General features: G+C 47.1%; 1 protein-coding gene across 1 annotated transcript in view; it reads left to right on the top strand.

The window, feature by feature from the left end:
- Nucleotides 1-208: 208 nt before the first annotated feature.
- Nucleotides 209-12347, top strand: part of GOLGA7B (golgin A7 family member B) — a 34170-nt gene continuing 22031 nt past the window's right edge. Inside the window, exon 1 of the mRNA XM_082224990.1 lies at nucleotides 209-365. Within this exon, the coding sequence (XP_082081116.1) occupies nucleotides 294-365 (72 nt within the window). The 5' untranslated portion in view covers nucleotides 209-293. The remainder of the gene's footprint in view (nucleotides 366-12347) is intronic.

Here is a 12347-nt window from a genome sequence, read left to right as displayed (position 1 = left end):
CTCCCCTCCACACATATCAACGGCAACCTCTTGGGGTGGAGGCTCTGATCCAAAGAGAACACAGGATTCTGTGCTTCTCTGAGAGCTCTCCCTCTCTGTTGTGTCGGAGCTCCAGCAATGCCTTGAATCCTGACACTAGCCCTGGAGGAGGAGCTGGCCGGGGTGGATGCATGACCAGGCTGGCTGGGCCTGGGAGCACCTGTGCCTGTCAGTGACATGCCGGGGTCAGCAGACTATCTCAGCCGGGCAGTGGAGGCAGGAAGAGAAACAGGGACTGTGCTTGCAGCTGGCCAATGGGGGCTGGAAGCTCGTCTGAGAATGTGGCGAGACCCTCGGCTGAGACAGGGACATCTCTAGCTTCACAGGTACTGAAACAGCATCTCCTCTCCTTGTTGGCAGTAAGGACTCACTCATCCCCCCAGGCTACTGTAAGAGCGGCTTCCTTTTATAGGGCCAAAGCTGGGTACTGGGGGATTGGAAGCTGAGTCCCACCTCTGAGCAGGTACTGTTTCATTGCCCCTGCCGACTCCAGAATACAGCCTTGGCTTCTTCTTCTCCTGGGCGAATAACCCCCTCGTAGGCCGCTAGAGGACTCTTTCTCCAGCCCCCAGCCTGTTTTGTTTCATGCCGCAGGCTCTGATGCCTCCATGTCCTTGTCATTTGCTCTCTGCTGCTTAAGATTTATTGAGGCTGTTGGCTACAACTGAGTGCTTTAGAGCTGCAGGCAGCAACGGAGAAAGCGGAAGGCGGCTGTACGGAGAGGGGCGGCGGCGGTGGGAGTTCAGCTAGAACGATGGCGAAATCCCTTTGGCAAGGCAGGGAAGCTACGCAGAAGGGGGGGGGGAGGAGAAAGTCATTGCAGGCATAGTTCCAAGTACCCTTGGAAAGAAAGGAACAGGTGATATAGCAGGGTCAGGTTCTGCAGTGGTGCATTTGCGGTGGGGGGAGTAGAATTCTGACATTTAAAGCTAAAAGTGATGACAGGGAACTGTGTGGCAGAAAACTGCCTTTCTGTTTATTTGGTGGTGGTGGTTGTTAATTATCCACTCTCCAGCCTAAGATCCCAGGTTGAGTTACAACAATTAAAGCATAATATTAAAAACAGTTCAAAACAACTTACAACCACAGCAATAAGATGGGTAATAATAATAATAATAATAATTTATTTGTACTCAACCCATCTGACTGGGTTGTCCCAGTGACTCTAGGGCATCTCATGTGCCCAAAGCCAGGTATTACCATTAGAGATCATGAATGTGAGTTGCAGACCAGAGGCAACCTCTGTGGGTCTGGCAGGGGGGCATTGATAAATTCTGCCCTCCTGGCGTTGATCAGTGGCACAACCGCATGTGGCTGGGCGCCTCTTAAGTGCTCCTCACAGAGCCCTTTGACTCGTGCCTATGTGCCAATCCCAGCGGCCTCCCACTTCTCCTAGCTCACAAGCCCTCCTTTCCTCCATGCCACACACTCGCGCTCTTGTCCCCAAAGCTGCGGAATGTGTCCTTGGCCGAGGCTCAGCCTGGCCGGTGAGAGGGGAGTGAAATGCATCTGGAGGCAGCCCACTTAGTGCTGTGCCATGCTGCTACTGCTGCTGCAACAACTCACGCTTCCCATACTAATAAATCCTTCCTGGCTGGTGGAAGCACTGCAGAGATGCTGCCTACCGCATTCCCTTCTGCCCACCCAGGACAGAGTCCCTTCCCTTGGAACAAGGTCAAGGAAGAAGGCTTTGAGCAGCAAGGATCTTTCCTAGCCCGTTGGGGTCTCGGCTGCCCTCCTCCAGCTGCATTCATAATGCTCTCCCTGTTTGTCAGAGCTGGCTGGATGACAGGGAGGATATGAAATATGAACAGAACAGCTCTTTGTACAGAAGGGAATCCCAGAAGGTGTGCTGGGAGAATCAGAGCCACAGTCCAGCAAGCTCCTCCAAAGCTCCCTTTTGGGGGGATTAGTGGCTGTGCTTCAATGAAGGCTCCTTGACTGCCCTCTTGTGCGGACTCAGGTTTGCCCTCCATCACTTGTAGGTCTCTGGCTTCTTCTGGAAGCAATGGCAGTAGCCTAGGTAAATTTCTCTCTGGTCCAGCAGAGGATGTACTGGGAACAGCTCAGGAGTTGTGGTGGCGAGTCAGGCAATATAAGTCAGAGTGCACATATAAGAATATAAGTTGGATTAGTTGGTTAGAGCATGATGCTGATAATGTCAAGGTTGCAGGTTTGATTCCCATGTGGGACAACTGCATGTTCCTGCATTATGGGGGGGGGGGTTGGACTAGATGATGTTCAGGGTGCCTTCCAACTCTTCAGTTCCATGATTCTATGACATGGGAAATTGCATGCGGGGTCACAGAAGACGAGGATACTGGGTGTGAGGGCTGGCGATAGCAGTAGGAATATACAGCCAGGCACCTGAGCAATCAAACTCCTCTCGTGTGTAAGAACATAAGAAGAGCCCTGAGAGATCAGACCAAGGGCCTGTTTGGTCCAGCATCTACAATGCCTGTGGGAAGTCTGCAAACCGGGTGTAAGTGCAGCAGCACTCTCTCCGACTTGTGAGTCCCAGCAATCCCAGCATACTGCCTCCGAACAGGTCGTCGTTCATCATTTCCATGGCTAGTAGTCACTTGTCAGTTTTCCACTTTCTTTTCTCACACCATCATGCCAGGTTCCTAAAAGAAGTATTTTAGAGCAGCCTTTCCCCAGATGTTGTTGGACTACAACTCCCATCGGCCCCAGCCAGCATGGTCCATTTTTCAGGGATGATAGGAATTGTAGTCCAACAACATCTGGGGACCCAAGCTGAGGAAAGGCTGCTCTGAAATATTTTTTAAATATCCCATAATTCTTTGCTGAATCATCTGAGCCAAGAGTCCCAGTAGAATTCAATGTTTTGGGACCAAAATAACTTACACTAAGGAGGAAGGGGCCCAAAGAGTGCAGAAGTAACAAAGTTTTCCCCTACATGCATTATAATGTATTATTGTTGCAATATATTATATTGTTATCTTCATCAATAACAGCAACTTTTCCATATACAATGGTACCTCGGGTTACATACGCTTCAGGTTACAGACTCCGTTAACCCAGAAATAGTACCTCGGGTTAAGAACTTTGCTTCAGGATGAGAACAGAAATTGGGCTCCGGCGGCGCGGCAGCAGTGGGAGTCCCCATTAGATAAAATGGTGCTTCAGGTTAAGAACAGTTTCAGGTTAAGAACGGACCTCCAGAATGAATTAAGTACTTAACCTGAGGTACCATTGTATTGTTCTTTGTCCTGTTGCCTTTGTTTGTGGGTGTGTTTTTTTGGGGTGTGCCAAGATAACTTGACTAGCCTTGTGGGTGCTATTTGTGGGTGGGTATGGGTGCCATATGCTGTTCCACCTGGAAGCCAAATGTATTGAGCTAGTCCTGCCCACAGCCACCTCTTGCCCAAACCTGCATGCATAGCTCTGCTTTTACTGAGAGCAGCTGTGCACCAGGGTCAGGAAGAGGAGCAAGCTGTTGGGACAGGGGGAGTTGTGGCTGGTGCGATAATAAAGCTCTGAGTGTACAGGTGCCTGGTTTGAGAACGGGTGGTTCCCTTTACGGGAAATCCAGCCAATGCACTCTCTTTAAAATACTATTGGACTTTAAAGGAGGATTGGACAAATTCATGGAGGATGAAGCTATCAGTCGCAACAAGCCAAGATAACTTTACTCTGCCTCCATGCTTCTGAATACCATTTGCTGGAAACCCCAGGAGAAGGGGGCTGTTGGGCTCAAATCCTGCCCTACTGGTTTCCCACAGACAACTGGTTGGCCACTGTGAGAATAGGATGCTGGACTAGGTTGGAGCTTTGCCCTGATCCTGCAGGCTCTCTGCACCATTCACAAAGAAAGGTGCAGGATCGCAGCCATGTTCTATCTATCTGGCTCTGTCCTATCCTTCGTTGCTCCTATCCTTCATTCACCTCATTTCTGCCTTCCTATTCTATGCCTAAGGGGCTGGCCATTGGTCAGCTCAGATTCTGACCAGACTGGAATAGATATGAAGTGTAAACAAGATGCATAGTAATAAGTAGCTAGCTCTGGCAGCTTGAAAGTTTTATGTTCGGTCTTCGCAGACCAGACTTTGCAAAAAAATAACTTGGCCCTTCAGTCAAGAGGAATTTGAAAATTAATATGCAAAAAAGAGAAAGCTCTGGATTGGTGCTGCTGGCTAGTGAAGATGCCGCCAAGCTTAAGAAGCTGCAAGCTGTGCTGCCCCGTGGCACCATCCTTTATGGCCAAGTGGAAAATGTAGGCAAAAGCTGACTTCATCTTCCTGCAGTCTCTTCCTGAACAGAGAGTGTTTGTTGGAGTCTGGTTGTATAGTTTGTTGATGGTTCTGACCCTGCCAGCCAGATAAAGTTTTGCATCTGAACCAGGACTTCATGATGGAAAACAAACAAACAAACAAACAAACAAACAAACAAACAAACAAACAAAGGACTGGGTGCTTCCTGGTCCTGATTCAGTTAGGTTCATTCATGATGCTTCAGGGAGAAGAGCAGTTCTAAGCCAAGTGCTTGGTGCTCCAGTTGGTCTGCACGGCTGTCCATCCTTACTCACAAATAGTAGCTGCTCCTACCACCCTCTCCCTTCTCAGTGAATTATGATTTTTGCTTGAGTCCCTTTGTCTGCTTGGAGGACCTCAAGTGTGGGAGGGGAGGGGAGGCAGAGGAGATGAAACCTGCTTTAGACTATCCACCAAAAGGTCATGCATCAGAGAGTATCTCCCACGCACAAAGGTACCCTTAGAAACAATTCTCTGGAGTTTCTCCTTCCACACGCACCTGGTGCCTTTATAGAAAGGTCAGCGCATATCTCTAGTAGCTTCTGCGGTCACCTGGCTTGGCTGCTGTCAGTCTCCATCCTAATGATCCAGTCAGAGTTTGCTTCCTCCCCATCCTTGTTTTGGAGTGCAGCTGACAGGCTCCTAGCTAAAGCACTTGTTCTCTCTGTTACTTTGAAGAGGGCTTGAGCAGGCAGATGATGACAGCCTGGCCATAATGGGTTTAATGAACTGGGGAAGCAGCTGCAGATTGTGATGAAAGCTAACAGGGAGGGGAGTGTGAGCAGGATGAGGGCTTTCAGATGCCTTCCCTTTTGGTCTTCATAACATGCAAGGAGAAGAAGAAAGCTGACTGTGATGGTCCAGGCCTGGATAGTGCTGTGGGATTTTTTAAAGCTAATAACCAGTATCATCCTTAACTTTCCCATTCTTTTGTGCTTTTGTCTTCACTGCAGTTGGACAAATAAAGCAGGCTTCAAATGAACGTTGATCTACAGTGAACTGAAAAGCAATGCATGAGTTGTGCCCTGTTTCATGTGAGACACCTAAGTGATATAAGAAGAACCTGCTGGGTCAGGCCAATGACCCATCTAGTCCAGCATCCTGCCTTCGCAGTGGCCAACCAGGCGGCTGGGGGAAACCTGGAGGCAGGACCTGAGCCCAAGAGCACTTTCTTCTGCTGTGGTTTCCAGCATTTGGTATTTAGGCTCATACTGCCTCTGACCATGGTGTAGAGATGCTTAAGTATACAGAATCCTGCTTCAATGCATGAGATGAAATTCCAGGTTTCCTTCATCCCAACCATTTTAGGGTTTATGGATTTGATGTCTACATAGACAGTTGGCTCACGCAATGGAATAATCCCCCACAACAAATTAAACTAACCCATATAAAGCCAGCCTATCTGAGAGAAACCTAGGTTACAAAAACAATTCTTCCTTTTAAAAAAAGGTTTCTATATGAGGGGAATTTTGCTTCACTTTGTATGGAAGAGCATTCAGTCATGTGAGCTCTCAAGCTGCAGTGGGACAGCCTAGACTCAGATTTACCAGTACAGTGGTACCTTGGGTTAAGAACTTAATTTGTTCTGGAGGTCTGTTCTTAACCTGAAACTGTTCTTAACCTGAAGCACCACTTTAGCTAATGGGGCCTCCTGCTGCCGCTGCACCGCCGGAGCACGATTTCTGTTCTCACCCTGAAGCAAAATTCTTAACTTGAGGTACTATTTCTGGGTTAGCATTGTCTGTAACCTGAAGTGTATGTAACCCGAGGTACCACTGTACCAGTTTGGGGAGAACGCTAAGCCCTTCCACAGGATTGGGGACCCTGTAGCCTTCCAGATGTTGTTGGACCCCCAACTGCCACCAGGCCCAGCCAGCAGAATCAGAGGTCAGAGGGGTTGGGAGCCATAGCCCAGCAACATCCAGAGGGAAGCAGGTTCCTTATCCCTGGCATTCATAATACAGTGCTGGCTTGGGACCAGAAGTCAGCATGGTTGAGCACCTGTTGACTGCCTCCCCTCAAAGAGAAGGAGTGGCTGCTGCCACCTGTACATTTAACCTCTCCTTCACCTCGGCAGAAGGCCGATGACCATGTGGATCATGTCCTGCTACTTTGCTCTTTCTCCACCTTGCCTCCACTTACCTGTCTTCTCCTGCAGAGGGTGGACAAGTGAAGACACTGGCAATTTTGAGGAGGAGCAGTAGAGGAACGGCCACAAACTTTGGGCAGACCTACACCATACATTTAAAGCACATGACCCACCCTCCCAAAGGAGGGAACTGTGGTTTGTTAAGGATACTGGGAATTGTAGCTCTGTGAGAAGGAAAACTACACAAGTCATTTGGAACACTTTCCCTGCTGAAATCAATCAGGCACCCACAGTTCTGATATGTTGTCACATGCAGAAAACATTTTTTTTTTGCCCACTGTTTTTAGAGAACGACTTTGATTCAGTGCTGGTCGTTTGCTTCTTACTTTTTCATGCTATGGTTTTATGATGTTTGAATGGTTTTTTTGTACACTGTCACAATATTTTTATGAGTAGGCGGTTATTATAAATACATACATAAATAGAACAGCAGCAACAGCAGCTGCTGCACACTAATGTACTGCCCCCCTATGGCTACTGGGCTGCCTTTGAGAGGAGAGGATGAACCATGGGCAGGGGCCCTTGCAACCCATAGTTAAAGGGGTCCACTAAGGTCCACTTGCATGAAGCCTCCCTGTACAACCTCGGAGCTGACCCAGATTCAGTGATCACTAGAGTGATAGACATAGGGGTTGATTTTCCCTATGATCCAACTCAAACGCCATATTACTGCCAGATCATTTGCTTTTACTAGCTACACAGCAGGCAGAAGTTCATTAGCTGAAGTTTTCCCAGCCCTGCACCTCAGAGAGAGGGGTGGGGAGAGGGGGCAATGTACTGTACACACTGTACTGTATTTTAGGGCACACCTACTTACTTACCCCTTCTGCGCCCTTGTGCATACCATGGCCCCCTACCTTCCCTCTGTTTCCCAAAGGCATTCATGCAAACACAGTGGCAGGTACCCTGCCCTGCTAATCATACGTTGCAGAGTAATATGCGCAGCTATTCTGTTCTTCCTGCTGTGCAGGATTTTCCCATTCCACAACAAAGAGCGAAATGGCTATTATCTCCATGCCGTGGTCTAAGAAAATAGCCCCTAAACAGTGGAGAATTGAAGGTTCTGAGAGCAGGGGTGGGGAACCTGCAGCCTCAGGGCCATTTCCAGTCTTTGCCTTAATTACGTAATTGTGTGCAATTCTTCTTGACTACGTTTTGCATGGGGGAGGAAGCAGGGAAATGAGAGAGAGAGAGAGAGAGAGAGAGAGAGAGAGAAGAAGGTTCTCACTTTTGGCTCTGGCCTGCTCACCCCCCAAGCAGGTTACTTCAAAGGGAATGTGGCCCTCAATGGGGAAAAGTGTCTCGATTCCTGTCTGAGAGGGATAGGCATTACTACCCCATTGAGAAACACTTAGATCTGCATCTTGGCTTCCTTCCAGGTGCAGAGCTTCCTTAATGCATGGGTTAATTCTCCTTGATGTGGCTGCCTTGGCAAAAGTAAATTAGGCAGGGACACCTGGGAAGGAGACCATCTGCCAGGTGTTTTCAAAGCCAGCTCACAGGGTACAAAAAAGAGCAGTCCCTTGCCAGCAGTTCTTCATGGAAGCACGGACTCCCCTTCGCTCCAGATTAGGAGACGTGCTATATTTTCTCAACACAGAATTGTTTGGATAGGGGAGCATGGGGAAATGTATGTACATCATCAGGTGTGACAAATAGACCTGGCCGCCCTCCTTTTCACTGTGGCTGTGTGCACACCATGCATTAAAAGCACATTTCCTCCCCCCAAAAGAGAACTGTAGTTTGTTAAAGGTGCTGGAGATTGCTACTCTATGATGGGTAAACTTCCCAAGATTCTTTTTCGGTGGGAGGGGTGTGTGCATTAAATGTATGGTGTGTACTATGCAGCAGGTGTGTACTATGTGCATGCTGGGAAGACACAGGGAATTGCATCTTCTGAGATTGTGCATGAAAAGAAGATACGATCATTGCATGTGGCTATCTAGATGGAGATGCCATGCAATTACATAAGCAGAAGCCTTCCCTGTAACATAGCTGTCAACTTTTCCCTTTTCTTGCGAGGAATCCTATTGGAATAAGGGAATTTCCCTTAAAAAAAGGGAAACGTTGACAGCTATGCCCTGTAAGGGGCAAAACATGTAACCGGTGGAGTGACCGTCAGGTACGAATAGCAATGTGCTTGGTGAACGTGACCATGGCCAGGAACTTCCAAGGTGTGTTTTTGTTGCTCTAGTAAGGGAAGAATGATGTCATCTCTGCTCCTTTAGGGCCTGCAAAGCTGTGCTGGGAGCAATTTAGTAAGCTCTGAGACTTCTCTAGCCTCAGCACATTCTTCCTTCGCTCCTTCCCTCTCCACCTGCTTTGAAGAGCATCCATGTGCTTCTGTGTCCCAGAAGATAGGGAGCTCTTTGAAAGGAGAGAGAGAGAGAGAGAGAGAAGCAGAAGCGACAATATGCTTTTGAGGCCAAACAGGCAGACACGTTTAATTATACACTGTACAGCACAATATATTTTAACTAACTGCTAGCTATTTCCCTAAGTACCCCCTTATCTCTCAGAGCAATATAAAACCTGGGATGGATTATACTGCAATTCTGGAATCTCTGTATATATTATCGGCTGGGATTACGGAACACATCCTGCATAAACACTCCACTGAGTCAGAACAGCACCAGGTCTAAAAATAGCTCAGCACTGTCGAAACCCAACAACCTGTGAACACCCTCTCCCCCAGTACATATGGGGTGACAAATTCCAGCTCCCTGGCTTGAGAAGGATCCAGCCATTCAGGAAGAAGCCGAAGCACAGAGATTAAAGGCAACACAGCTTCTTAGTTTTATCATAGGCATGTCCCTGTCTTATGAGTGGAGAGGGGATGTCTCAGCTGACAACCCACAGGACTGCTGCTAGACTCATATGGTGCTTATACCAAATGAATATAGAGTTGGAAGGGGACCAAAATAGAGTTGGAGGGGGACCAAAGGGTCATCTAGTCCAACCCCCTGTGATGCAGGACTATTACAAAGAAGCTCCTTATATGCCAAGCAAAAGCTCAGTAATCATCAAAATAAACTTCTGGCAAAATGAGTGTGCAATAATGTATCTTGTTGGCAAGGAGTGAATTGTACTGCATTGCTGGGGCTGCAGGAAAAATGAGTCCAGTTTCCAAATTTGATACTGGCGAGTTTGTGAAGAGGGGTGGGAGAGATGGTCTGTTTGGATTAAATGGTCTTATGCCTTTCCTGCCCCAAAGCCCTGAAAAAACACAATTGCTGCACTTCATCAGTACTTTTCCAGGGACATTTCGTAGCATGTTTGATACAGGCAGTCTCAGCCATTCCCATTCAGACCACACCTGGAACACTGTGCTCATTTCTGAGCTCCACCATTTAGGAAGGATATTGACAAGCTGGTATGTGTACAGAGAAGGGCAACCAAGATGCTCAAGGGTCAGGAAAGCAAGGCAGAATCACTCGGGGGCCACAGAAAGGGTTTGGTGAAGGAGAGTGTGGCCTGGAAGGGGGATCTGGCTTGGGAAAATCCCAGAAGGCCTGAGAGAGAAACCTGGAAAGAAGGCCACATTCAAAGCCCTGGCCTGATGTTCCCTACCACTCTTGTTATTTGCATATTTTAATTGATTATTGATTGTTGATTCCTTGTCAGCAACCCTGGGGGCTTGTTGAAGGACATGGTAAAAAAATCTCTTAATAAAGCAGAAAAGCAAGCAAGCAATCAGATTTTCCAAATTCCCTGAACGTTCTTAGGGTGTGGCTTCTTCTTCTTCTCTTTGGTGATCCACCAGGTGTTCTTTAGTTCTCTGGTTCTTCTTTGAACCTCAGCCTTAGAGTTGGCAGAGGTTTTTTTCTTAGTGGTGCAGTTTCTATCTTTTTGCTAGACCTGAAAGGCCTTTCTTTTCTTGTCAATAATGCATTCAATCTCACTGTCATTCTCATCAAACCAGTCCTGGTGTTTCCTGGTTTGGTATCCAAGTTTGTTCACAGGCTGCAAAAATGGATGATTTTAGCTTGGTCCAGTGTTGTCAGGGTCCTTAAGAGTCTTTTGGAAGCAATCCCACTTAATAGGACCTTGAAGGGCTTGTATGTTCATTTTGCACCTTAGTTTCATTCCTTGAAGCCTACGTTGAGGTATATTCTTGACAGCCATTATGGAGTGTATTAATCGGTGATCTGTCCAGCAATTGTTGGCACTGTCATAGCTCTGGTAAGGAGCACGTCACAGTGATTTTCAGCTCGGACAATTACATAGTCGAAGAGGTGCCAGTGGTTCGACTGAGGGTGCCTCCATTATGTTTTTTTAAAATTTATTTTTGTTGAAAGTGTGTGTTGGTGATAACAAAGGTGTGTGACACCCTGCTACTAGTAATGTTAAGAAAAGACGTTTTTAAAGGAGTTAAAGAAACAGGATACAATTCAAACTTACTTAATTTTTAATACATCCCAAACCTCAGACCAGCTAAACCTGAAACAATAATCCTTATTCACCATCTCTCAGATTAACCTGCCTCACAGGAATGTTGTGTTAATACGGAGTTAATACAGAGAAGGGAAGAGCCATGCTATGGCCCCTTGAGCTCCTTAGAGGAAAGGGTTTTTTTAAAAAAAGCAAAATAAAATAAATAAACAAGCATTCACTTAGACCAGGAGCCCAAACACTGAAATCACTTCCAGTTAATGTGCTGAGACCAGTTTGTGAGGCTGGTAATAAATGATTATTTCAACACACCCCTCCCAAGAGCTGAATTCAACTTAAAAGAGAGAGCAGTGCTTAATTCTGTACACTCAGCTCTCTTTTGCCTCTGGTATACAAGTTTAAAGATTTATGTTTAACCCCTATTAGTGCTTTTGTTCAAACAGGCTTTGCAGGTTTTTGAAACAATTAAAAACATTTGCAAGATTTAATCAACTCATGGGACAAATGGAACAAAGGAAATAAGCATGTAAGTCACAGGTGCTGACGTCTCTCTCTCAAACCACTTTCAACTCTTGTCTCTTTCTCTCCAGCTACCTGAATTTCTTCTACTAGCATTGCAAAAGCATGGTTGAGACTGTTTTCACAAGTTATCGTTTCTGGCTATGGTGCCTACTTGCATTCTGAACTCCATACCTTAAGCTCAGTGGATCATCTTCACCTCAGATAATTACATCGCTCCTTTGCTTCCATAAACTCTTTGAGACATTTACACTTATCTTCAACCATCATGTCCTCTGTCTTGGCTTTTAGGAAAGGTACATAGATGGATTTGCTGTCTTGAAGGTATCAGGAAGGAAATTAGATCGTGTCAGATGGAATCCACATTGCTGATTACAGAAGGCAGTGGAAATTTGCCTTTGTCTTTGCTCAGCCCCTCAGCTCATTCCCACTCTCTGGGCAACTTGGCAGCCCTGAACAGAAGGGGGTCATTAGGCATTGCTAGTGAGATGTGCCAGTCAGGAGCATCCTTTAAGGACAGTGCCTGACACTGGTACAGTGTGAGTCTTTGTCATGGGCCTCCATATCTGTCTAGCAGATGGATGGGGAGTGGGGAGGGGAACTTGCGAGCAACAGTTGAATGAGTGCCTTGGTCAATCTGTCTCTGGAGGCTTGACCAAGACTCCTTCTGTTCACTCTGATGAATGGGTCTTTCAATGGACTGTTGTGTTAGGGTAGGGAGGGTCCCTCATCTGTTTGTGGCTCATTTTCACATCACCCTGCTGCCCTGTGTGTCTTGATAAGTGATGAGCCCACGGCACAGTAGTGGAATCAATAATGCACAAAACAGCTTCACTGGCTCCATCCCAGCCCTCTACAAGGCCTGACTCTTGCTTGCTTCTCTGTGCCTGGGGTAAGTGATGGATGGAGCAATGCAGTGGAGCGATAGCTCTGGGCAGGAGGCAAGGGCACACATAGGCCTGGGAGAGCCCAGA

This window comes from Podarcis vaucheri (genome assembly GCF_965113315.1).
Source record: "Podarcis vaucheri genome assembly, chromosome: 5".
Classification (NCBI taxonomy): Eukaryota; Metazoa; Chordata; class Lepidosauria; order Squamata; family Lacertidae; genus Podarcis; species Podarcis vaucheri.
Note: the sequence above shows the minus strand (reverse complement) of the source record. Positions and strands in the feature narration are given on the sequence as shown.